This window comes from Podarcis bocagei (genome assembly GCF_964188305.1).
Source record: "Podarcis bocagei genome assembly, chromosome: 3".
Taxonomy (NCBI): Eukaryota; Metazoa; Chordata; class Lepidosauria; order Squamata; family Lacertidae; genus Podarcis; species Podarcis bocagei.
In genome coordinates, this window is record NC_138127.1 from 8,628,019 (window position 1) to 8,655,198 (window position 27,180).

A 27,180-nucleotide genomic window follows, 5' to 3' on the forward strand; every position below is an offset into this window, starting at 1 on the left:
TGCACACAGGGGATTTTGGACTTGGGAGGCTGCTGCTCAAGAACCACATGTCACACAGCCAGTTGTCTTTGAACCCGGAGGAAATTTCAAAAACTGAGTGTGACATGTGGTGAAACGATCTACCGCTCAAAGTAAAAATTAAAAACCCAGTCGTCAGTGCTTCCAAGTTTTCAGTCATGTGTAAAATAATCCTTTTGCACCTTGTAAAGCGTTGGCAAATAAAGCATGGAAGGTGGTTTTGAGCTGCCGTACCAGAAAAGCTGGCATATCAGCATGGAGGTGAGAATGCACATTGTACCGCTTCCGTGCTGCTTAAATTGCCTCCAAGTCACAGTTACGCACAGAATCGTACTCCATCTATTGTTTCCATTACCTCATTGTTTATTGACTATGTTTCCTTTAGTGTGTTACTAAGCCCAGGTGTTTTCTTCCAGTAGCTTTATACATAATTGCTTGGGTCTTACTGTAAAGCAGGAGAGAAGAAGTTCAGGCCTGGGGGCCAAATAGTCTTCCAAGCCTCTTTGCATGGCCCTCAAGACTCTTCATGCCCTCAGGCCTTGCTTGTTTATTGACCCTGATTGGCATTATCTTTGAGTGTTTTTGTCTGGCTGGAAGGTGTGTTTGAACTCTGATAATGCTTCTGTATTGCCTGGATGGAAGATATAGAAGGGGGTATGAGGGTGTGGGGACACGGATGGCACTGTGGGTTAAACCACAGAGCCTAGGACTTGCCGATCAGAAGGTCGGCGGTTTGAATCCCCGTGACGGGGTGAGCTCCCGTTGCTTGGTCCCAGCTCCTGCCAACCTAGCAGTTCGAAAGCACCTCAAAGTGCAAGTAAATAGGTACCACTCCGGCGGGAAGGTAAACGACATTTCTGTGCGCTGCTCTGGTTCACCAGAAGCGGCTTAGTCATGCTGGCCACATGACCCGGAAGCTGTATGCCGGCTCCCTTTGCCAATAAAGTGAGATGAGCGCCACAACCCCAGAGTCGGTCATGACTGGACCTAATGTTCAGGGGTCCCTTTACCTACCTTTACTATGAGGGTGTGAGTAAAAGCTAGCCCACTCATTCTATCAATGAATTCAGTAGGATAAAGCAAGCAAACTATTTGAGACATCTGGATATTGCCTTAGAGAACTTACATTCAGTAGGCATGAACCACTTGCTTTTCTTACGCCCGTGCAAAGTATTGGAGCTCCATGGGTCTTGAGGATTGGAAGTGGCCTCTAAGCTAAAGAGAAATGAGTGGTTGTGTGAGTGGGTTTGTTTCTCTGGGGCAACCCAGTCAGATGGATGGGGTACAAATAATAAATTATTATTAAAGTAGTAGTAGTATTCTCTGGGCCCCCAAATGACTCAAAGAGCCTCTTGCTGCTGCTGTACTGTAAGTACTTTATTTTCCTTTTTCAGTTATTTCCTGTGGCAGTCTTCCATCTCCACCAAATGGTAATAAGATTGGAACTCTGACCGTGTATGGAGCCACAGCAATATTCACCTGCAACACTGGCTATACCCTAGTTGGTTCTCATGTTCGTGAATGCCTAGTGAATGGACTTTGGAGTGGCACTGAAACTCAGTGTCTCGGTAAGTACAAATTGCAGCAGAAATCTAAAACCCCAAAAGGCAAATGCCATGTGAGGGATATGAGTTTAGTTTTGTAAATTTAGTTCACACAATTTCAGTAAATGGTATTATTGTTCATATTGGTAACTTTGTGTTACAGCTTAAGGCACTGATTTCTTGAGCACATGTGGAAGGAAATATATTTATAAATAGCTTGGTATTTAAAGGGGATGGATTCTTTCTTTATTACTCAAACACCTGAGAATTCCATTCTTATCAGAATCCTTGGAAAGGATCTCAATTTATAGTATAGCACCCACTGTAAACTTTTCTTTTCCGGCTTGCTGCTAGAAGGCAAAAACTCTTTCCATATTGGCCTCAAACATTCTTTATTGAGACTGTTTTAAAGCCAGGTAGAATATAGGGACAAACCAATCACAGGATCTCCAACAAGAAAATTACACTGCACATGATATTTTCACAGAGTAACAGGAAACCTCAGAGAAAACATAATCCCAAGGAACTGATGTTGTTTCTGGTTTCAAAATACTCTCAACAAAGAATACAGAGCTAAAGGTGGTGTGTGTGTGTTTTGGTATGAATTATTTCTATCACTAAAGTTGGCATCTTCTAAAATCCATATTAATAAAACTGCAGCCATTAGTATTCAAAGAGGAATTTCTTTATATTGAAAACTGAAATTATACACACACACACACACACACACACAGTTCAAATGCTCATTTCCAATTTTAACTTCACAAATCAGGAACTTGCCATTATCATAAGCATGTTACAGCTCAGGAGTTAGATTTTTGAGTCTGACCTCTTGCCCCTACTGCTTTGATATTAATATTTTCTGCCTCAAAATTATTTGCAGTTGTCACTCATTTCAGTTTGAATGTATAGCTCACAAAGTGGTTGTTTAGATTTCAGTGGTGAGTAATTTAATGAGAGAGAAATCTGAGCACATTCAAGCATTACTCAATATATACCCAGCCGATACACTTAAGAGTTATTTTATGAAATAGTGCTAATATGTGTGTGTTCAGGTACATATTTGCAACCATTTTAATAGAAAACATTTTGTGCAGTCCTATGCACTATTGCCCTGTATCAAAGTACCCCATTGAAATCAATGGGGTCTGTGCATGCTGTTCTGACTTTGCATTAATCTACAGTCTGTTACTGTCAACTGGAATTTTGTCAAGTGATTTTTATAACATTTTGTATCCTAATAGAAGTTCTGGGATATTTTTTTATTACCTCTTGCATGCATAAAGGAACATAAAGTCCTAATATTTAAAGCAATTATGCACTATAAACTCTATAAGGGTATGCACTGTAGATCCTGCTATAAGTTCCATCTGGTATGCAGGCTGAGACCCTATCTGCCCATGGACTGTCTCGCCAGAGTGGTGCATGCTCTAGTTATCTCCTGCTTGGACTACTGCAATGCACTCTTATGTGTGGGCTACCTTTGAAGGTGACCCAGAAACTACAACTAATCCAGAATGCGGCAGCTAGACTGGTGACTGGGAGCAGCCGCCGAAGCCACATAACACCGGTCTTGAAAGACCTACATTGGCTCCCAGTACATTTCCAAGCACAATTCAAAGTGTTGGTGCTGACTTCAGTCCAGTATACCTGAAGGAGTGTCTCCACCCCCATCGTTCTGCCCAGACACTGAGGTCCAGTGCCAAGGGCCTTCTGGCAGTTCCCTCGCTGCAAGAATCCAAGTTACAGGGAACCAGGCAGAGGGCCTTCTCGGTAGTGGCACCCGCCCTGTGGAACGCCCTTCCACCAGATGTCAAAGAAAAAAACAACTACCAGACTTTTAGAAGACATCTGAAGGCAGCCCTGTTTAGGGAAGCTTTTAATGTTTAATAGACTATTGTATTTTAATATTTTGTTGGAAGCCGCCCAGAGTGGCCAGATGGGTGGGGTATAAATATTATTATTATTATTATTATTATTATTATTATTATTATTATTATTACTACTACTACTACTACTACTACTACTACTACTACTACTATGGGGCAGCCTTGCATAAACAGGTATTTTCACACACAAAGCTTTTGACCCTCCAGATGTTTTTGATCTACAGCTCACATCATTGATACTTGCCCTGTACCTACCCTACTTAACTAATGAGTGGCTGTCTCCCATTACATTCCTTAATTGTGTTGTGAGTTCTCGCTGCCTTGCATACACAGAAAGAAATCACAGAACCAAAAACTTCTTCTGGAGTCTGGTCTACTAGGGTAATTTCTAAGGAATTAAGTAGTCTACCAGGAAAATTTTAATTTCTGAAATAATGTACTGTGCCATGTTTCCAGTCTATTTCACCTTATCTAGCTTGTCCCCCTAATCTATTATGCATACTCATGTAATAAGCTACAAAAATGAATAATTAAATTGACATACAGTGTTTTAATACTGAACACATGTAATTTCCCCCTTTGGTAGAACACAATGTAAAATTAACTCTGCACACCAGTTGCTTTTCTGTAGTGTTTTACCAATGTGGATAAATGCATTAATAATGGGAGGAAGAGACATGAATGAATTGAAGACTATGAGAAACTGCACATGCAAAGCAGTCTTTGCAACATTTAGAAATAAAAAGTGGAACAATGAGGGTTTCTTGTTGCAACTGTTCCAAGACCATGTAATATGGAACACCAAAAGCCAGTGAGAAACTCAGATAAGGAGAAGTTTGGAAGTATCCTTACTTCAGCTCTCCGCCCTATTCCCTATTGCAAAGTTTCCAAAATATGCTGTTTATTCACCAGCTCATTCTACTGTCTTTTCATGCTTTCCTTTCAAACACCTATAGGATGCCCAACACTGCCATTGTGCTTGTGGCTTTTGATCTAACAGAAGTATCTACTAATATAAGAAAATGGCTTTCTCCAATTTCACCTTTTCACTGCAGTCCCCTCCACATATACGTGTGTGTGTGTGTGTGTGTGTGTGTGTGTGTGTGTATTCCAGAGTGTTGGTGTCCCCTCCAGAATAGTGTGGCCTAAACACTCAGTGTATGTTTACGGAACTTTTTAAAAGCGAGGTTAGTCCATGTATGTCGCTTTGGTGTAAATGTTTAATTATTGCAGGGAATTAATATCGAACCAGTCCATCATTTTATCTCCCCCCAAAATCCTGAAAGCACGGTTTATAAAAATAGATTTCCAACAGCCTCTTTAATATACTTAGGGCTAATTTGGCTTGATTGGAAGATTACATATATTTGGTGTTTTATTGCCTTGCTTCTTAAGTTTGTCAGCTGTAAGGGTGTTTAATTTAACTAGGTTCAAAATGACAGGAAATCATTACACCCACCACGTGACATGCTCTGTAAATGAAATGAATCACATGGAACATGCACATGGCTGTTAAGGTTCCTTCAGAAACAAATAATAATGGCAAGTTCCAAGTTAGTACCTTTCAGCCAGCCTGAGATCTCCTATGTTTTAATAAATCTGACTTCAATTAATAGCTGTTGCATTTCAGCTTCTCATTTTCATGTCTGCAGGAACAACAACAACAACAAAAATCAATATAGGATTATCTGGGTTTAGCATCAACAAATGTACCTTTGTTTCCATAGAGCTGAATATCAGGATACATATGACAGTGTACACAGTTCACTGTGTGTGTTTACCAATCTACGCTCCCCGCTTGCCAAATTTCTACTTTGCCCAAGCAGCACAGATGTGGGAATAGGGCAGTTTCACAGCCGCCTCAACATGAGGAATCTCTCATGCAGAAGCCTGGATTATTTCTTTCAATTAATTCGCAAGCTGGAAGAAAGTGCATCTACCGTTGTCACGGCCAGTTGCAGAACAGCCTTGCAATCTGCACCAAGGGGCCAAGCTTCAGCTTTTTAATAAATTCATAAGAGCATGTTTGTTGAAGAGTGGACTGTAAATAAAGGACAATTGAATCAATAGCAATGTTTTTCAGTTTTGCAGATATACCTCGCAGGGTGCTGAGGGCTTAAGGCAATGTTTTTGTTTAACATTATTCTTGTTGACAATTGACTGCTATGTGAGCTGAAAGTGAAGTTTGTGTTCTTTTCTTCTGTTCCCTCCCACCCTCTTATTCTAGCTGGACACTGTGGTTCTCCAGATCCTATTGTAAACGGCCACATTAGTGGAGACGGCTTCAGTTATCGTGACACTGTGGTGTACCAATGTAACCCTGGTTTTCGACTTGTCGGCACGTCTGTTCGGATATGCTTGCAAGACCACAAATGGTCTGGGCAAACACCAGTTTGTGTCTGTAAGTACCACCTTTCCCAGTGATCTATTCTTCTCTAAGTAATAGCAAGCTGATCAGCTCTTAGATGGGTAAGAATAATTGATAATAGCTGGTAGAAAAGGATGTGTACACATAACTGCCTTAAAATGCAGCTGGGTGTGTCCCCCTTCCCCGAATTCAGATTGCAGTTGGTTGGGGGACACACACATCAAAATGAAGTATTTAATAGAAGCAACAGGACAGGTGTGGATTGTGATTAACAGGTACACTGCTTCCCAACCCAGTGGTGGGAGGGTTGGGATTCACAGAATGCTGTGTGAGATAGTAAGTCTGCAGGCTTGAGTTTGCTAGCTGATGCAACTGGCTGATGCAATCAGCCTGCAATAATTTCTTTGGAAGTGCTGGGTCAGAAAGACTCAGCAGTAATGTGCTGTCAGTTGATTGGCTGTCATCTGTTTAAAGGGGAAACCTGTCCAGCAGTAAGTGGGTGGTGTAGAAGAGTGTGGTCAGAGAGAGAGAGAGAGAGAGAGAGAGAGAGAGAGGTCTTCTCTCTGCCTTAAGGTGCAGCCAGGTACTCTGTTTGACTGTATGAACTGCTCGTGTGTTATAGCCTGTAGATTGTTGTATATATTTGTAAATATATAGCTCACAATAAATATACTGCACTGCACTGAAGTACCTGGAACTCTGAGCATTTCTGCTAAAGGGCCGCGGAGAATTCGCGACAGGGAGTGCACTGGGATTCAGAGTACAGTAAATGGGAGTGGGTGTACACAGCACAAATCCAAGCTCAGCTTTGCATGATAGTATTGGTTGATTCTGCTGCTTCAGCACCGGACTTGGAAGCGGTATCATCAGCCTCTTGCCCAAGCATGTGGCCTGAAGTCTCAACCCTGATGTCTGTTCCTGTGCTCTCCTGCAATGCAGAGTCAGCAGCATGGGATTGGGCTGCTAAATGTACCTATTACCATAATTCCAAAATGTCTTACGAGAATTGGACAGGGTTGTTGTTTTTTTGGAAAACCTAGAGCGGGAACTATGAGCTGGAAGAGCCAAGTTCAAATCCTGGCTTGCACATACACTTAATGGGCAACGCACACCATGCCCGTCATACTGTAGGGTTCATAGCACTAACCTGCCTTATGTGTTTGTTGTATGGCTTGCTGGAATAATGTATGCTAAGTACTCAGAGCTCTATACTTTTTAATGTCTTGTAAAGACATGCAATGTTCATCATTGGTTTAGAGACTACCATAGCAGGATTATATCATAGAACTATAATAGGTTTGAATGATAGACATTTTAATAATAATTAAAAAAATATATTTGTACCGCGCCCTCCCCGGCCAGAGCTGGGCTCAGAACGGTTAACATCATATATATAATACAATATATTATTTATATGCTGTTATATTTTAAGACTAGAGTGTGATTTAAACTTGCTATCTTGCTCTTTTAAAAACTGTTGAACTATTTTCATGATTTTGTGTCATTTTTATGTATGTCAGTGCATTCTTTTTTTTAAAAAAGTAGTTAATTCAGTAAAATATGTTTTAGTTTACCAGTGCATATGTTCCTCATTTTGTGTATAAGCCAGGAAGGCTAAATATTAAGCTTCTTGATGATATTTGAGAAACTAAACCAATAACCATATAAGTGTTGCAGTTACAGATAGGTAGCCGTGTTGGTCTGCCATAGTCAAAATAAAAAAATTCCTTCCAGTAGCACCTTAAAGACCAACTAAGTTAGTTCTTGGTATGAGCTTTCGTGTGCATGCACACTTCTTCAGAGAAGAAGAAGTGATCTGAAGAAGTGTGCATGCACACGAAAGCTCATACCAAGAACTAACATATAAGTGTTGGTTTTAGAATCTTGGAGATAAACATGTAAAACTGTTGGAACAGGTGCGTTCTTACCTGTACTAATGTAAATGATACAATTATCCTGAGCTTGAAAAGCTTAGGTAAACCAGGTCCAAATCCAGCTACGATTCAGTGTACTTGTGCCATGGCTCCTTTCCTACAGTTCCACTGTAGAAAAAGGGCATTCCATGTTAGGAACAGGATTGTAAATAAAACTACTGATGTCAACATGTCATTGTATGATTTCTATGGTGCAACTGCATTTCAAATACATCACACTGATAACCATAACCACATTTTACTGGTGCCATAACTTGGCTATAGCCAGGCCTTGTTGAATAATTTTATCACATTGAACTCAGTTACGGCAGTCTTGTAAACACCTTAATATTGCAAATAATATGCAGCTGTTGCATAAAGGCTGCTAAGAAAAGAGGGAACAGAAGAATATTGCAGTTACCATATTTTTCTGATATGCCTTTACTTGCAAACACAACAATTGCAGAGTGTTGATCTGTCAAGAGGTTGGCAATGTGTGACAACAATAATGATGATGTGGTAAGACGAGACACAAGGGCTGAGACCTTTTGTTTCTGGAAGGCATCACAAAAAACAGCATCTGTCAAGAGTAATGAGGGGTGTAAACCGGAACTGACTGAGTGGAATATGCATTTGCCGAAAAGGACAATAATCTAAATACAAGCGTCCTTCACTACCGCAATTTTTACAGACAACCTCAATTTTGCATTGCAGCAGCATACCACATATAATCTCTTCTGGCATCTCATTGAATTGTAGGATTCATGGTGAAGAAAGTGTCAGGTAACAAAACCCTTAATATGGTATTAGGCAAATTCAGATCACTCAGGAGTGCAGATCACTCAGCAGCTATCAGTTATGAAAGCTAAAGATGGAACCTCCATATTGCAAGGCAATATGCCTCTGTTTTCTAGTTTACCACTACAAAAAACTGGATATAAATATTATCATATCTGCTTGTTGTCCTGGACAGCTGGACAGAGTTGTTTTGTTACATATTTAAAGTATTCCTAATTTCTAGTAGTTTTAAGAAATAGTCTACTTTTAGAATTCATTTCCTTTAAAAAATAGCTCTTACTATGCTGGGGAGTGTGCCCTTTGAGATGCACAACCACACACACAAGGAGGAAAAGTTGTTAGATTTCCAAGTCTACACAACTTGTAAACCACCAAACCCAACACAACCCACCAGCAATGGAAGGCAACCAGAAGCTCTTGGTTTTTTTTGCCTGTTTGGAACTGTAGAAATGGCAGGGGGTGTCAAACATCCAGCATAGATAATAATATGCCCTCAAGGTAGGAACTATGCTGCTTATATGCTCTGTATAGCACCTAGTATGGTGTTGGCACCATATTTATATCACATAGATAGTGGTGATTGTGGTGAAGTGAAAGACAATGTTGAACTTCAGTCTTGTGGCTGTGTTTATCTCTTGTGAACTGTATTTGCTAGATGATGACTTAATAGCTGTCTCCTTGTGACCCCTCACAGATAGGGAGAACCACCACTATGGTTTACCATTTTTTGTTTTCCCATTATAAAAATTAAGGTTGTTATATGTCCAGCGCCCACATAGAGTCTCATCAGTTTCACCCAAACGAGTCCTACAAGTTGGCTTTCTGCCTGGGGGCGGGGCGCGGGGCGGGGCAGGGAACCATCATACATCAGCTATCAATAAATTGGATTTCTGATCACTTTGTTCAACCACCATTTATGGCAGTAAAAACAAAAACAAAAAATGGCATGATCTACTAACTTCCATTTTTCACATTTCAGCCTTGGCAATACAGTCTGATCCAAAAGGAGCTCATTACTACCAGTTGTTCATTTGTTTGTTTTTTAAAATGCTATGTCTTCTTAAATATTTTGCCTATCAGTGCAGGCTATATTGTAATCTAGATCCCTTTGTGCACGCATATGGAGTCCCTGTGTGTATCAGCTTACGCTTTAGTTGGATGCAGCTATTCTATTAATATTTTCCTGATTCCTCCTTGATGGGGAAGCCATTGCAAATGGGGTTGTTCTGTGTGTGCATTTAACCCCTCCGCACGCAACATATTTTCTGGATCGAGGCACCAGAGTGCGTAACTCGTTGATGTTCTTGACGTGCCCTCCCCAAAAGCTTGCAATCTGTTCTGTGTTTCCTTTCAAAAGCAATCACGTGTGGCCACCCTGGAAACCCCGCTCACGGAATGACCAATGGCAGTGAGTTCAATCTGAATGACGTTGTGAACTTCACCTGCAATACTGGATATTTGCTTCAGGGTGCCTCCCAAGCACAGTGCCGGAGCAATGGGCAGTGGAGCAGCTCCTTACCTACATGCCGAGGTGAGATTTTTTACTTTTTATTTTTAAAAATGTACAACTGCTCTTCCTTGATAGTATGATGTAGTTGGAACCCTTCCTACCACCCTTTCCAGTCATTTTGGAAATTTGTAAGAATTATTTCTTTTGGAGAAGTCTAACCTATTTGAAAATAAGCTGTTACTGCTTCTACTTCTATCCAGCCCCACCCCGCCCCCCATCAACCTATCGCCATCTTATAGATTGTGGGCAGACATCACCATTTAATTATTAATAATAATAATAATTGCACATGTGCTAATTTGGTACAGTGGTGCCTCGAGTTACAAACAGCCTAGTTAATGAACTGTTTGGATTACGAACCAAGGTACCACTGTATATAAACAGTATTGTCATTGGGAAATGCTAAGCAAGGTCAAACTTCCTCCATTGAGTAAGCAACTACAAGCTGCTAATTTTGACAAATTTAGCTATTTAGTTAAGCTTTAATGCTGCTGGGTGAATTCAAGAGAGGATGGCACATTTCAGAGAGCAGAGTTGTTATTTAAAATGTCATCCCTGAGCTGGGGCCATGCACATACCTCCACAAAGTCTAGTAGTCTGGTGTAGTAGAGAAAATTGTTGTGTGTATTATAGGGTTTTTCCAGATGAGGGCTTAATTTGCAGAAAGCTTGCTGAGATATCACAAATAGCTTATGCACAATAATGTGCTTTCCTTTTACTCAGAAATTGTAAATCTGGATTAAATTGGGGAGGCATTTTGGTGCCGATGGTGTTATTTGGGCATTGTAAAACTTGCATTCATGGGGAGTACTAATATCACAGTAAACACACATCTGGAAGCCTCTGTGGTGTATATTTGGAGACAATACTCTTTTGGAGTAGCACCATGTTCCTTGCAACCTGTATAAAAGACAGCAAGCCTCATATAGGTATAAAATCAGGCACATACCAGTAATTGCAAGTTAGAAAATCCACCCAGCTGGTGCATACAATCCAGAAATCATTTTCTATAATACCTAGCTCATAAGCTGTAATTTTTAATCTTTATGGGTTTTCCAGTTGTTGCAAACCATTTGGATATTTTTTAAAAAAATGAAATTGTAGTATACAAATGTTTTAATAAAAATAAATAATACACAGATAACTAAATAGACACATCAAGTGCTAACTTTCAGTAAGCATTCATAAGAGAGAATTCCCGTCTGTACAAGTATTTAAATAGGGATGGGATATAGTGGTGGATAATGAGTAAATATGGGTAAATATGAAGAGTTTGTGAGGATCAACTCCTTTGCTTCCCTGTTCCTTAGCATAAGGGCAACAGTGCTGAGTTTCACCAGGTACCAAGGCTCAAAAGAACAATGATATTTGACTTTGGCATCAAGGGTTTGAATCCATGCAAAATGAGGTTCGAGTGTCAACAGGGCAGATTTAAACATCCTTCTTTCTTTATTTCTCAACAGACTAAATTCAGACTGCCTGCATTTATTTCCTATGTAACTCTTGGCACCTGTCATTGAGAGAAAGCAATCTCCTTTTCTCTTGCCTTGATTTACAACTGGGTCCCTTGGGTGAAGGGCAATCAGGGAAATCAGCTAGTACAGCTCTATATGTGAAGCAGCTTAAATTGAGGCCACAATTCATTCATTCTTTCTCCCCCGGTAGCCTTAAATATATATGTATATGTAAAGAAAAGGGCTTTGTCCCTTAGAATTAAAGGTATATTTCAGACTGTTGTAGGAGTATCTTCTCTCCTGATTATGGCCCCTCACTCAATTTAGGTGTAGGACAGGGTTGGCAAGGTATGCTTGGGATGAATGTGAAAGTTCCCCAGTTCCCCAAAACTAAATATAGTGGGCTACTTCTATGTATGAGTAGGAACCACTCACAAAGCCAGAGCCGGGCTTCTTTAATTGGCAAGTCAGTATCATTGCAATCTGCAGTTATGGCAATTAAAAGCTGGCGAGTGAAATTAAACGCAGAGCAAGAAACATTTACAGTGGTACCTCGGTTTACGAACTTAATCCGTTCCGAAAGTCTGTTCTTAAACCAAAACAGTTCTTAAACCGAGGCGTGCTTTCTCATTTAACAACTGAAGTTCAACAAGTCAGTTGAAAAAGTTTACATATTGCAGCCTGACAGTCACAGTCATGTTATGAGAGTTTCCCCTGGTATAGGGATAAAATTACCAGATGAATATGAGCCAAAAACCAAGTCGTAGTGACAAAAAGGTGAAGCTGGTAGTTCACTGGGGAAGTTATGTGTGTGTGTATGCCAAGCCATAAGCAGTTTGTGACAACAGCTCTAGAGCAGTGTTGATTTGCTGACTAAAGAGGTCAAGTGTTAAAAGACTCGGACCTTCTCTAGAGAGAGGGGGGAAATGGAGACAAATATCAAGCCATAAACCACCTTTCTGCTTTGTTTGTCGGTGCCATGATCTCTATAGACAGTGTTTCCAGGATTTTAATCCTCTTTTCTAAAGACGAGTAACCGAATAAACAAAGGATTTCACCTTCCTCTTTACATGTTAGCTGACAGTTGCTGAGGATTCCACCTTTTATGTTCTGCAGAATTTCAGCTCAGTGGCAAAGTAAACAGGTAGTGTCTAGGTAGCCTTATACAAGTCTCTGGTCATCAGATTTTACTGGGGGTGTTTTTGGACCAAACATCTGAATGCTTGCTCTAACTGATTACAGAGAGGACTGAAACAGATACTTTTTTAGTTGCTGCTGTAAGCTTCTAGTCCTTGAATGAACAGGTTCACAACTCCTACAGCTTGAGGTTTTCTCGATGGTTTGAGTTGGGCATTGGAAGAAAGCAAGGCTCCTGTGCCTTTAAGCATCCTTTTCTAGCATGAAAATATATCCATGGGGAGGAAATTCACCTTTTGACACTCTATTAGATATATTGTTGTGTACAATCCCTTGTTTATTTGGGGGCCTTCCTCCCCACTCACAAAATAGAGTACACTTTTGCATATCACACAAAATGTATGTACATTTTTGCCCTCCTTTCCAGGTGAGGTAGCCCACTCCACACACAGGTGTACTAAATCCTGTCTCACTGAAATCAGTAGGGCTTGAGTGTGCCTAATTCTTGTGTCGCTGATACTTCAATACCTTCCTGATTCTCAGTGTGCGGCTTTATTTCCTCTTCCTGCCCTGTTTGCTATGAGTTTGTCCATGTGTTCCCAACTATCCTATCTCTGCTTCTTACTGCTTCCCTCATTTCTCCCTCCACATCATTTGCAATGTCATCCAACCTCACCATTGTTTATCTAAACCAGGCATCCCCAACCTGCGGCCTTCCAGATGTTTTGGCCTACAACTCCCATGATCCCTAGCAAACAAGACTAGTGGTCAGGGATGATGGGAATTGTAGTCCAAAACATCAGGAGGGCCGAAGGTTGGGGATGCCTGATCTAAACTAATACATCATCAATGTTTTAGCCTTTCTCCTCTTTTAGTCTGTCACTCACCACTACTACTATTTATGGGTCTTAAACCTTTACTTCGACCATAGCTTTCTCTGTGCTAAAGTGTAAGGGATCATACCACTTATGTGCTGTTTTAATGCACACGGCACTCTGCACCAAATAAAAACGCCGCAGTCATCAAGTTAACAGAAATTGTATATTTCTTTGCATATTTTCAATTATGTAAAGCTTTAGTGATTGACTATGGAAACCCATCTACCAGCAAAATGTCGAATCAAATGTATTTGGCATTAATTAATGGCTGTGGTATTGAGCTTTAAGTAGCACTGAATTGTACATTGCATGCCATGAATATTTTCTATGAATTTTTCCATTCAGTAGTGAAAAACCTTGTATTTCAGTGGTGAACTGTTCAGATCCAGGCTTCGTGGAAAATGCCGTTCGCCATGGGCAGCAGAATTTCCCAGAGTCTTTCAAGTATGGAATCATTGTGGTGTACCACTGCAAGAAAGGATTTTATCTTCTTGGATCGTCTGCTCTGACTTGTAAAGCTAATGGTTTTTGGGACAGATCATTGCCCAAATGTTTGCGTAAGTATGCAACAAACTGAATTTTTACTTTATTTTTTTCATCAGAAGGCCAGGAAGCATCAGTTATCACCAAAGTGCATGTAAATAATTGATTTAACAATGTCGGTATGCTGAATTTTGTTCTGCACTCGGGAGAATTTCCTTAACAAGGTATCTACTGTTGTGTGCAATAGTATACCAGCCATTACCAGGAACAGAAGGTCAACACAGCTGATGTTTTTCCCCCATACAATTTACCTTCTCAAACCCAGAGCTCTGGTTGACAACCTACCCAAGCTCAAATTTAAGCTATGTGTTTTTGTTTACTTGTTTTTAAAGACCCAGATTTCTATGGGCCTCGATTTAGTTTGCTTAGTTAAGATTTTAACTGGCTAAAATGGTTTTGTGAACGTCATTTTGGCCCAGGTAGGAAGAATTGTAGAACTATATCATGCCTGGGCCTACCTGTAGCAGATCTGTTTCATCACTGTTCGAATCTGCTTCTTTATTAATTTGTTTCCTGCACTCTGAGGTTTGTGAAGAACAGATGAAAAGGGCACCAAGAGAAATGAACAGCAATGATTCATTCATACAATTGCATGTTTATTGTGCAGAATAGTAATGTTATATTTATAAACCTTTACAAGGCTCTATTGCTGTCTTTCAGAAGATGAACAGCTATAAATGCTAATCCTATTTTTCCGCACTGTAGCAATTTCTTGTGGACACCCTGGAGTCCCAACCAATGCAATTCTGTCAGGGGACAAATTTACGTATGGATCTATAGTTCGCTACTCTTGTACAGGAAGTCGAACTCTCATAGGAAACTCTACTAGAGCATGCCAAGAAAACAGCCGCTGGAGTGGAACTCTCCCTCACTGCTCAGGTACCTTTGAAAGCATTGGCTTAATGTGACTTGTAGCTGAAATTATTAAAACTATTCCCTTGCAGCAGATTTTAATGCAAGTGAAGTTTAATAAGTCAGATTTTATGCTCTCAGTTGCTCTTTGGTTAGCCGTTCACTACCGTTATAACAGTGATTTCTTTTAACTCCTTTTTGTATCTGAAGGATGATCTATTGCTGAGTCCATCTATGGTCTGTAGGGATACATGTTGTCTCCAAAGTTTCTTCCTTAACCCAGCATCCATTTAGAGTGTGTTATATGGCTCAGTAGGGACGCAGGTGGCTCTGTGGTCTAAACCACAGAGCCTAAGGCTTGCCGATCGGAAGGTCAGCAGTTCGAATCCCCGCAATGGGGTGAGCTCCCGTTGTTCAGTCCCAGCTCCTTGCCACCTAGCAGTTTGAAAGCACGTCAAGTGCAAGTAGATAAATAGGTACCACTCCGGCGGTAAGGTAAACGGTGTTTCCATGCGCTGCTCCTCAGCCTATAGAGTGAGTTGAGCACAAAACCACAAAGTCGTCCGCGACTGGACCTAACAGCCAGGGCTACCTTTACCTTTATATGGCTCAGTAGCCAATAACTAGGAGTGCCTCTAGATGCTAAGGATACTTCCTGATTTTGGAAGAAGTATACTTTTTGTATACAGTGGTACCTTGTGTGATGTACCACCCCCCTTACGAATGCTGCGGGTTATGTGCTCTGCCCCTTGTTATGATCTTTGTCCCGGGGTGCGAGCAGAAGTTGCAGTCTGGGGGCACCGTTAGAGAAACCATGCCTCATGTTACGAGCGGGTTCCTGTTATGAGTGGACCTCCGGAAGGCATTAAGTACGTAACACAAGTTACCACTGTACAGACATATCACCAATGTTTGTATCCTTCGTGCTGCTGTTGGGCATTATTTTTCTTCAGTTCAGTTGGGGTCTTCATGAAGCCATAAGAATGAGGAGAGAAGATGGTCTCAGCAATGAGTGGATTGTATGTTTACCGGTATATACACTCCAGGTTTCCTAATGTAATCAACACAACAGTGCATATAACTGCATACAAATATTTATAAAATGATACTGTAGAAATATAGTACCAGATGGGACTTGACTCTTGTCTAGGTATTATATGTATAATATATTTGTGCATAGACGGCACTGTTTCTTTCGCTCTATAAGACGCACCTGTAAGACGCACCTAATTTTTAGAGGAGGAAAACAAGAAAAAAAATATTCTGAATCAAATATTTTATTCCAGTTAGAAGGGGGGGGGGAGGGAGGGAAGGAAGGAAAAGAGAATGAGAGTTCACATTTGTGTGTGCCAGTGGTGGGGGGTGGGCAGCTGTATTGCCTTGCCTCCGCGGTGGTGCCAGAACCAGAGCAGAAAGAGGAGGAGACTCTGGGACAGGAGCCGTGTAAGCAGCTCCCCCTTTGCTTGCTTCACAGTGAGCTGGGAGGAGGGGCGGAAGGGGCTCCCGTCCGTCCCTCCCTCCTTCTGCCTCACTGTAAAGCCAGCATAGCAAGAGCCGCTGACACGCTCTCTGCGGCTCTTGCTTTGAAGCAAGAAAAGTGAGAGCTGTGCAGAGCGTGTCAGCGGCTCTTGCTCTGCTGGCTTTACAGCAAGTGACGGACGGGAGCCATGGCTCCGGCTGCGGAGGCATCCCTCAGCTTGTGACTGCAGCAGCCGCCAAGGGATCCCTCTGCCGTCCACTGCATTCGCTCCATAAGACGCACAGACATTTCCCCTTACTTTTTAGGAGGAAAAAAGTGCGTCTTATGGAGCAAAGAATACGGTAATTAGTCTGGCTTTTAAACAAAAGCAAAAACTCATTCTACATGCACTTTTCCTACACAGGAGAAAGGTTCTGGGCAGGCACACCTTCTTTCTAATCCTGCATCTTACATGGAATTTTCAGCTCTTCTCTGATTATATTCACTGTGACATAGACCTATATTAACTTAAATTATCGTTAAATCTCTGTTGATCAAACCTGTATTTGGTAGGCTGACTCGGTCTATTGTGGCTCTTGGGCAAAAATATTTGTTTGACGCCTTGTGTTTTGTAACGTGCCTTTGGGTCACACCTCAAAGACACACAGAATTTGAAGTGGAGCTGATGCCTGGCTGGTCGTTAGCCGATTGACACTAAACCGTGCTGACGCCTCCTGATAATGACCCTTTTGGCACTTTGCATTTACAGGAAACAACCCAGGATATTGTGATGATCCTGGAGTGCCATCCCATGGGTCCAGACTTGGGGATGAGTTCAAGATAAAAAGCCTGCTACGTTTTTCCTGCGAAATGGGTTATCAGCTGAGAGGTTCCCCAGAAAGAACATGCCTCCTTAATGGATCTTGGTCTGGCTTGCAGCCAGTATGTGAAGGTCAGTATCAGATTCAACTCATGCAATTGCAACTGTATATCTACATTTCCATAAATATGATACTTGGTGTTCTTGGAGCTATTGTTTGTGCTTGAAAGTACATTTAACTACTTGCTTTATTTCAGTCTTGGTTCTTAATAGAACTGATCAGGTTTACCACTCTCTTTTATTAGTCCCACACCTGTTAATACAATGTGCGGGTGGAGCTGTGGTCTAAACGACTGAGCCTCTTGGGCTTGCCAATCAGAAGGTTGGCGGTTCAAATCCCCATGACGGAATGAGCTCCCATTGCTCTGTCCCAGCTCCTGCCAACCTAGCAGTTCGAAAGCACACCAGTGCAAGTAGATAAATAGGTGGCGGGAAGGTAAACGGCATTTCCGTGCGCTCTGGTTTCGTCACGGTGTCCCATTGCACCAGAAGCAGTTTAGTCATTCTGGTCACATGATCCGGAAAGCTGTCTGCAGACAAAAGCTGGCTCCCTCAGCCTGAAAGCGAGATGAGTGCCACACCCCATAGTCGCCTTTGCCTGGTCTTAACCATTCAGGGGTGCTTTACCATTTTTTTTACCTTTAATACAATACTATATAAACAATATTGTAGCAAAATGTGCAACAGTCTTAAAAAAGTATGGAAGTAAAATGAAATAATGGAAGTATGGTGGTCTGCTAAATCATCATTACTGTTGTGGATTTGAAACTGTTTATCTCTACGTTGATCATACTTATAGCAGAACTTTGCTGTAATGTGAATCTGATGTAAACTTTCTGATGGGAAGAAGTCTACCACATTCTCTTAAGTACCATCCATTAGGGCTAGGAAAAAGAAAACACAACCAATAGTCTCACAATATCTTAAAAGACATTGTTCCAAGCTGGATGTGGCTACAGGCTGCCAATTACTCACCAGTGGTTTAATGAAAACTTTATTGTCTTGCCTAAGCTCACAGGCAATGTGGGGAAGGCATTTGCCTCGGGAAAGTGAAACAGAATCCAAGAAGGCCTGCATGTATCATAAGTTAAGAATAAGAGCTACAGGCAAGTTTTGATCTGGATTCACATTTTGTCCTTCATTCACCTTTCTTCTCCCTGCCAAAAAAAAACCCCACCTCAGTACACACACAGGTCACATACACAAGTGATTATGAACCTCTCCTATTTTAATTTATTATAAGCACCTGTTCTCCTTTCTAGCCAGTAATCCATCTTCCCACAGCTTACAGCTTGTTTTTCACCAGCAGAACGTTTCACCGTTCTTTCATATATAGAATTGATGTTGTGCATTTAAATACCAGTGTTTCTGTGGGCGTTTTTGTATGAGTTACTACAAAGTGCATTTTGAGCATCCTATGAACTAATTCGAAAGAGAACATAGAAAAGTCTCTGGTTGTACACTGTAGCTAATGTGGGTTGGGTTTCCCCCTCTTTCGTTTTACATTCATATTAGGAAGTATTTTTTTTATTTTAAAAATCTGATTGGAGAATGATGTGAAAAATGCTAGTATAGTTAAATACCTGAACTGGGACTAAACTGATAGTGACCTATTGGCTCAAGTTGTATTTGTGACTGCATGCACATACATGTGCAATTTGCACCAAAAGAGGGGTTTCTTCCCTTACACAGATATCTTTATTGCTGTTGCTACCAATGTGGTTCCTCCAGTCTAATATCCACCTGGAGACTGAATTAATTTAATCTTCTGAACCCTCAAGCTCTTAACAGAAAAGCTGATTTATCAAAAATCCCACTCAAGGACCTTAGCTGGGGCCCCTTTTTGGCTCAGTCTTACCTGACATGACTCAGGGTTAGGCAAGTGTAATCGCAAGAAACAGAACGAATCTTCACTTTCCTTCCCTCACAGCAAAACCATTTGCAAGGAACCGTACTTGAGCCTGTTTTCAATACAATAGGCTGGAGCTGTAACCTTTATGAGCAAATTATATTAGGAGTGAGACTGTGTGAAAGGCAAGCTGCTGTCTAACTGAAACAGATAATCTCAAGGAATACTGCAAGGAAAGTGAATTCCCCCTTTAATGGAGAATTCAGTTGTGCAAAAACCTAGCATGTGAACACTAACCACTGGTTTCACCTTGTAAAATCGCCCCATCCATTTCTGGGGGCAAATTGGTGCAAGTTCTCTCAATGCATATTTAAGACTACATCTTTAAAAAGAGGAGATGTCTATGAACAAACATCCCAGTGCTTTGACTACCTCCCACCTTCAATTATTTCTCCCCCTCTCTCTTCGTGCCCCATTTTTACTAATGCATGCAAAAGGGGTATATTGTTACCTTCTGCCAATAATGAAGTAGAACGGTAAGATAAGCCCAATATAGGGCATGCATATTTTGATAACTTCACCACAAACTAAACAACTGAAAAGCTTTGGTTTCCCAGGGTTTGTCCTGCGTCAGTTTAAAGGAGAAATCAAATTTACTTTATTTTGCTTTCCCTGTCTTCCCCACTTTTGACAGCTGTATCTTGTGGCAATCCTGGAACACCAGCCAATGGCAAGATAGTCTTCAATGACGGAATTTCATTTTCTAGCTCAGTCATTTATGCCTGTTGGGAAGGTTACAAGACGTCAGGACTAACTACGCGACACTGTACGGCCAACGGGACATGGACTGGCTCTGCCCCAGACTGCACAGGTTGGGAACTGACAATATGCTTAAAGACTGAAAATAGATGTGCTATCCTTGTAGAAGGAAGAAAAGTGTTTTCTTCAAAAAAGGAGGGCACAGTAAATTATACTCTTATTCATCTCCACATATGGAGCCTGGTCCTAAGTATGTTTGTTCGAAAGAAAATCCCATTGAGACTGAAGCTTACTTCCAAGCAAGTTTGCTTAACTTTGCAACCATAGGTTACCTCACCCTTATATTTGCAGTGAGTAAACTACGCTGACATTCTGGGACATATTCCCAAGTAAACATGCATAATATGATTGTGCTGTAAGGCTTATTTTTCTGCAAGCACACCTATATGGCTGCCCTGCAGAGAAATTTCTTGGTCCTACCTGTAACGTTTTTGCAACAACATACATGAAAGTAAATTGAGTGAATTACCTTTTTGACTCAATACAGTATACATCTATGAATGCTTAAATCACATACCAATCAAAAAAATTCTTTGTTGGCACTGTTCAGTCTTTTATCATTAAGCAACATGGCTTCTGAGGAACAGCAGTTTTATAATCTGAGTAACAGCAGTTTTATAAAATTATCCTTTCTGTTATTTCAGTCTGTACTGGAAACAATCCAGATTTGGGATTTACAGTGTATGCCTGTGTAATGGGGGACGTGTTACCTACAGAGTAAATCAGAAAAATACATGCAGTAGAACTCCCAAAATGTATAATAATGCAGGAAATGTGACTTAGAGTTTGTACAGGTGTGTTTGTGCAACATTTACATAGATTTGGGCAACAGGGGGCTTCTTCAGTTTGTGAGCACAACTCATTTTTGAGGATCAGAACATCTCCTAATCCAGTAACATTTCTTCTACGCTTCTATGCACTGTTAGAAGCCCCTGATTATATTTGCGCTTCAGGATCACATGCCTCCACTTCGCCGTAGACATACACAGAAAAATGCATTTTTAAAACTTTATTGGTTTAGGAGTCACATTGAGGTTCACCAAGGGCTTCCTGAATATAAATGTAAACTTGCATACAGATCCCTAGGTGATGTCTGTTGTTATATCTGTTTCTGCATGTGCACTTATGCAAGATATAGTTTTTTTTATTTTTATATTTTAAAATAAAACATGTTTCCTCTTTGTGTTCTAACCCTAGTGATCAGTTGTGGAGATCCAGGTGAATTGTCAAATGGCATCCATTTTGGAAGGGATTTCACCTTTAATAAGACGGTCACCTATCAATGCAACCCAGGGTACCTAATGGAACCTGTTGGTGCATCCACCATACGCTGTACGAAAGATGGCACCTGGAACCAGACTAAACCCATCTGCAAAGGTTTGGGCTTTAATTAGCTGACAAAAATTCAAGTTACAGATTCTCAGCTTAACCGTTCTCAGAAAAAAAGTAGAATAAAACAAGAGTTGTAGTCCAAAATATCTGGGTGGCACCATGTTGACAAAGGCTTATAAAGATATCTTGTTCAGTTTTACATTCCACCCCCAATAAAAATCTTTTCTTTTTTGTTATCATTAGCTATCACATGTGGACCACCACCCCAGGTGGTGTATGGAAAAGTGGAAGGCTCCGATTTCCACTGGGGATCAAGTCTAAGTTACAGTTGTGCTGATGGGTATCACCTTTCCAATTCTGCTATCCTGTCATGTGAAGGGCGAGGAGAGTGGAGGGGAGAGATCCCACAGTGCCTGCGTAAGTTTACTAAGATTAAATTGTTGATAAAATAAAATAAAAATCATGGTGCAATAGTTTGGGAGAACTATGAGATGCTGTCATGTAGGACCAGAAACTGAATGTTCTGGGCTGGGGGAAAATACAGCCAGATGGACAGAGTATAATTAAAATGATGATGATGTTGTCATCCTCATCATCATATTGTTGTATGGGGGATCAAGATTAGCTGTTGGGTGGCAGCACCCATGCTGCTTTGCACAACAACCAGGCACTGGAAATACAAGCAATACTTGTGCTTCTGAAATGCCACAATAAGTAATGTAATATTGAAAATATTGACATGCATTTTTTGCCTCTGACAGCATTGCTCATAGCTTTTCCTTTCTTTTAAATTCTGAATCTCCCAAGTGCTTACTCCTATGGAAAATTAAAACATTTCTTGATAGAGCATCCATTTGCTGTCTTATTGTTGTTTCATTGATTATGACTTAATAGCTAGTTTGGAATTGTGTTTACAGACGTAGAACCCTTGACCATTGCTTTAAATGTGACTAGGCTTGGAGGTAGTCCTTGAGCAATGAATTTTTAGCACATTCTTAAAGTGCATAGAACACGAGCAAGTAACACAGATATGGTGCCTTCAAAAAACAAGAGCTTCTGAACACATATTGGTCCATGTTCTGAAAAGATACTCTGGGAAACAAGGAACCAAGAAGACTTTCCTTCCTTCTTTCTTTCTTTCTTTCTTTCTTTCTTTCTTTCTTTCTTTATTTCTTTCCTTCCTTCCTTCCTTCCTTCCTTCCTTCCTTCCTTCCTTCCTTCCTTCTTTCTTTCTTTCTTTCTTTCTTTCTTTCTTTCTTTCTTTCTTTCTTTCTTTCTTTCGTCTTCCATTTATATTCCACTTTTCTTCTGTCATGGAACCAAGGTGGCATATTCCTGGTATGCAGATGGTCATCCATCGAAGCACTGATTGGACCCAGACCTGCTTAGCTTCCAAATAGGTGGTGGCCTCATGCGCCTTCAAGACAATATCAAGCCTGCATAGACTGAAAAATCAAACATTTGAAAATGATTTTTGAAAAAAGAAGTTGCATGAAACTACCCAGTGGCAAAAAAGTGATAAATTAGAGAAGGAGAACAAGTAGCCAAGGAAAGGCCTTATCATTGATTTGGGATAATTTGATACTCCTGACTTAGCCAACTCGTCTTGACTTTTCTTTATTCCGTTTCGTATTCTTATGAGGAAAAATCTTATTGCAGAAGCATACTTAGATGAAGAAAAAAGGTAGTTTGAGTATAATTCAGCTACAAAGTTAGAAGGGGGAAAAGTACCAGCTCACTTGTAGTTTCATATTCCATAATATGCCCCATGAAATGTCCTCCCACAGGAATGGCTTCCTGTATTCCATATGCACACATTATATGCAACTGGCACCCTTCTCATTGTTCCTGTTCCCCACCAAATCTGCCCCTTCTTAGGCCCTGTGTGCTCCTTACTAGGTAAAGGACCCCTGGACAGTTAAGTCTAGTCAAATGTGACTATGGAGTCGTGGCGCTCATCTCGCTTTCAGGCCAAGGGAGCCGGAGCCCTTTCTCAATACTGTCCTCTCAATACTAGGTACCTCATCTGTAAATTAGGCATCTCAGTTAATATCACTTCTGTGGGGTGTTTAATGGCACACCAGGGCATTCAATACTTGCAAACAAATGATGATAGCAATAAATTAGCATTCAAAAATCGATGTAAATTGGATAAGCAGTGTGGTGCCTGCTAACTCGTATTCACACACACACACACACCAAAAAAAACCTTCACTATGCATATGCTATACATCGTTTTAAAGCCTTTTATTGAACATGTTCCCTTTTTCTGTAATAGCTGTCTTTTGTGGAGAGCCTGGTACACCAGCCGAGGGGCGACTCAGTGGCAAAAGTTTCACCTACAGATCTGAAGTATCTTTTCAGTGCAGACCACCTTTGATACTAATAGGATCTTCAAGGAGAATATGCCAAGCAGATGGCAGTTGGAGTGGAATTCAGCCAACATGCATTGGTAATTGCTACAATTATTTATTTGTGCTGTGCCTAAGCGCTGCTTCACACATGTTTCCTACTCTGTTGAAGATAAACTAAAATGAGAGAAGCTGCTGTGCATGGGATAAACTTAAGGTTTAATCCAGGCATAGGCAAACTTGGCCCTCCAGATGTTTTTGGCCTACAACTCCCATGATCCCTAGCTAGCAAGACCAGTGGTGAGGGATGATGGGAAAGCCTATCCTCTTCCCAGAGGGGAGGTGTTGTGAGTGGGAATCGCTTCCCACGTCCGCAGGAGGGGTGTGGCCGGGGCCCCTGCATCATTGGAGTCCTGGGCCCGCATCACACACTCCAGCCCGCCAATCTGGCGGGCTGGTGGGCGTGGTTTGGCCCGCCCTTTCAGGCTTTGCCTCACCACTTGACCTTGCTATGGACTTCGGTTGGTTGCCCAAGGGGCCTTGTAGGAATATTTTTCCACTTGGCGGATTGGCTCTAGCCACCTGGTTTTTCGCCTACCTTGTAGTAAATCGTCACAACTTTGTAAGGTTTGGCAGTTAGGCATTGCTTAGGCAACTGTGAAATTTGCCCCCAGCCCCACCCTGCACTCATGCAGTAGATTGCGTGGGAGTTGGGACTTCCATTGGCTAACATTAATTGTTGGAACAGCACCCTGACTTTCCCCAATATTTCAAATTGCACACAGTGGGATTGCTACTTATGTGTTTAATATCATGTGCAGTTTGAGTGTGTAAAAAGGTCACCCTAAGTTTCTAAAAGACATATGTTCTTAATGTTGCATTTATAAATTCACCTCCCCAGTAGTCTGCTGGAAATACAATCTCTCTCTGTGTGTGTGTGTGTGTGTGTGTGTGTGTGTGTGTGTGTGTATTCCAGTGAAGTGTGAGCAGACCTCCAGTGATCAGCCAAGTTTCCCCACTCTCCTCCTCACATCTTCCCAGCTTGTACCCACCCCCCAATCCACTCTTGAAAATTTAAGACTGATGGAATGATATGGGATGATAGAGAATCAATGGAATGCTGGTGGTCGTGAACAGAAGTTTATTTTCATCACCTGTGGATCCAAACAGTGTGTGTGTGTGTTGTGTGTTCGTTCGTATATTTTTTGTTACGGAACAGGCCCAAGTGAATTTGATGCCATTTGAGTATCAAAGGTACTATTTTTTTTAATCAGGAAAAAGCTCCGTGTTCATAAAGATTTGCTGAAGCTTAGAAAATGGCATATAAATCTGCAGTTTATAAGATCAAATGCATCTGATCCGTTGAGATTCTTAGTGCAGACTTTCCACATTTTGAAGAATCAGGACAACATGATTCAAATGCAAATTACCTGTACAGTCATACCTCGGGTTACAGATGCTTCAGGTTGCGCATTTCCGGGTTGTGCACTGCACCGAACCTGGAAGTACCGGAACAGGTTACTTCTGGATTTCAGCACATGCGCAGAAGCACTAAATTGAGCTTTGCGCATGTGCAGAAACGCCGAATCGTGACCCGTGCGTGCTCAGACTCAGCACTGCGGGTTGCGAACATGGATTACGTTCGCAACCCGAGCTTCTACTGTACACCCTATTGATGTCAGGATTCACCCCAGTGGGGATGCATGGGATTTTTGTGGGAGGTTTTTGCTTTGCTGCAGCTATATCAATTGCCTTCATATTTAAAAATCAAGTGCTTCCTAAGCAGACAGAAGGAATCATTCTAATTAAGATCAGCTTAAGGAATTGTTCTAATGCATTGTCCAATAATCTCCCTGATACAAAACCACAGAATGGGACTCATTGTGCAATTATTTTGTTGAATCTAGCCCCCTGTTTTATTTTCCATTTACTTTTTCCTTACTCCAGATTCCTTGATTCATTCAACATTTATGCTAGGATAACTTTTATAATTTCCTTACTGGGACAATATATTCTCTTTTGGGGACTGTGCTCAGTTCTCACGTTGCTGACTCCTTTGACCCCTCCTCTCCCAAACAGCCCCTTTCATCCAAGAGCATAGAATTTTGCTTTCAGGCATTTTTCATCCATCATTTTTCTTCATCTCAGTAATTTCCCAGGCTGGGAATTTCCCAGCCTCCCGCATCTTCTCTTGTCTGCCCACCTGGTAAGGGTAAAAGTCAGTCAGCTTTCACAATAAGACAGAGCAATTCGACTGCCTTCTCCATCTCACAAATAATGCAGCGTTAATGACAAGTAACTCAGTCCTGTACAGTTAGGTGACCTTGTCCCTACGGGTAGAGTTTGATTTTTATGTTGGTGGTGCTAAACTGATCCAGTGCTCTCGGGTTAAAGGAAATCCTGGCGATGGAGCACCATCCATTTAAAGTAATAATTCTACTCTGCGACTGATCTTTTCCCCTTTTGAAATAGTTTTGCGCAGTTAAAAGAATCTTATTTTTCCCCCTCTCCACCTGAGCAGCTGCAACCCTTAAGGCTGCTTTAGCAGCCATGTTAATCTCCTGTAGAGCTCTTAACTTCACTAGCACATCACTGAGACCATAAAGGTCTTTAAAAAGAAAGGGAAACAGTATTAACACTTCATGGTTTCATTTGATGTTTAGAGAGTTAATGAATATCTTGTATTAAAGTAGCACCGTCAAAGCCAGTGAGAGTCCACGAAGGGAACTGGCTTGCAAGTCACTCTGTGGCAACTGAAAGCGGAGGCAGAGTTCCCTTCTTTTTGTTTAAGCACCAGGACACAGGGGTGGGGAGAAGGATTGGCCCTAGTGTGGACGTTTGATGCTCGTATGGAGCTGACACAGGTTTTCCCTACCTCAGCCTTCAACGTCACTTCCTGGTGCTTGAAACCTTTCCACCACAGTTGCCCGCTGAGGCCACTGGCAATTTGCTAAAGCTTGCATTCAGTGGCTGCTGGAAGCACATCAGCCAGTTACTAGTAGTTAATAAAGAAAGCAACTTTTCAATAGGTGGAATTATTGCCTAATTGTGTCTGTAGAGCTTTGCTGGGGGCACCATTCTGGAGGAGCCCACAAGATGGTACCGTTCAGGATTTTTTTTTTACACCGCATCGTATTTTTGTATGTGTGTGTAATTTGCTTTTAGTAGGCAGCACTGAACCACAAAACCATGTTTGAACATTTATCATCCCGGGGAGATGGGATGCTGAGGTAGTAAATCCAATTTTGAATTTCATAATCTGAGCTGAGATGTTTTTAGAGTAACAATGATCCTTTGTAAACAGCACTTCCCCAAAGGTGACACTGTCTAATTTTTCCTTGCTACTTTTATTCAGCCACTGCAGCTGTAAGTCAGTTCCTACACACACACTAGATTTTTTTCCCCGTTGGTGGGATATTGTTTCATTTTCCCATTAGCAGATGCACAGTCAAACTGCTGATGAAGTTAAAAGTCCCTTGATTGCTGAAGTACACTTTTTTATATATAAGTCATGTGTTACGCTCTCATCTGTCTGAGTTCTGAAGCCTGTAAGATTTGCTTTGTAAATAAGTCCATTATATATTCC

At 41.2% G+C, this 27,180-nt stretch overlaps 1 protein-coding gene across 1 annotated transcript in view; it reads left to right on the forward strand.

The window, feature by feature from the left end:
* CSMD1 (CUB and Sushi multiple domains 1) overlaps positions 1–27,180 on the forward strand; it is a 998,673-nt gene that overhangs the window by 939,163 nt on the left and 32,330 nt on the right. Inside the window, exons 52-61 of the mRNA XM_081189289.1 lie at positions 1,413–1,586; positions 5,679–5,852; positions 9,888–10,061; positions 13,878–14,066; positions 14,758–14,931; positions 17,133–17,315; positions 19,787–19,963; positions 21,109–21,288; positions 21,487–21,660; positions 23,522–23,695. Coding sequence (XP_081045415.1) covers positions 1,413–1,586; positions 5,679–5,852; positions 9,888–10,061; positions 13,878–14,066; positions 14,758–14,931; positions 17,133–17,315; positions 19,787–19,963; positions 21,109–21,288; positions 21,487–21,660; positions 23,522–23,695 — 1,773 coding nt within the window. The remainder of the gene's footprint in view (positions 1–1,412; positions 1,587–5,678; positions 5,853–9,887; positions 10,062–13,877; positions 14,067–14,757; positions 14,932–17,132; positions 17,316–19,786; positions 19,964–21,108; positions 21,289–21,486; positions 21,661–23,521; positions 23,696–27,180) is intronic.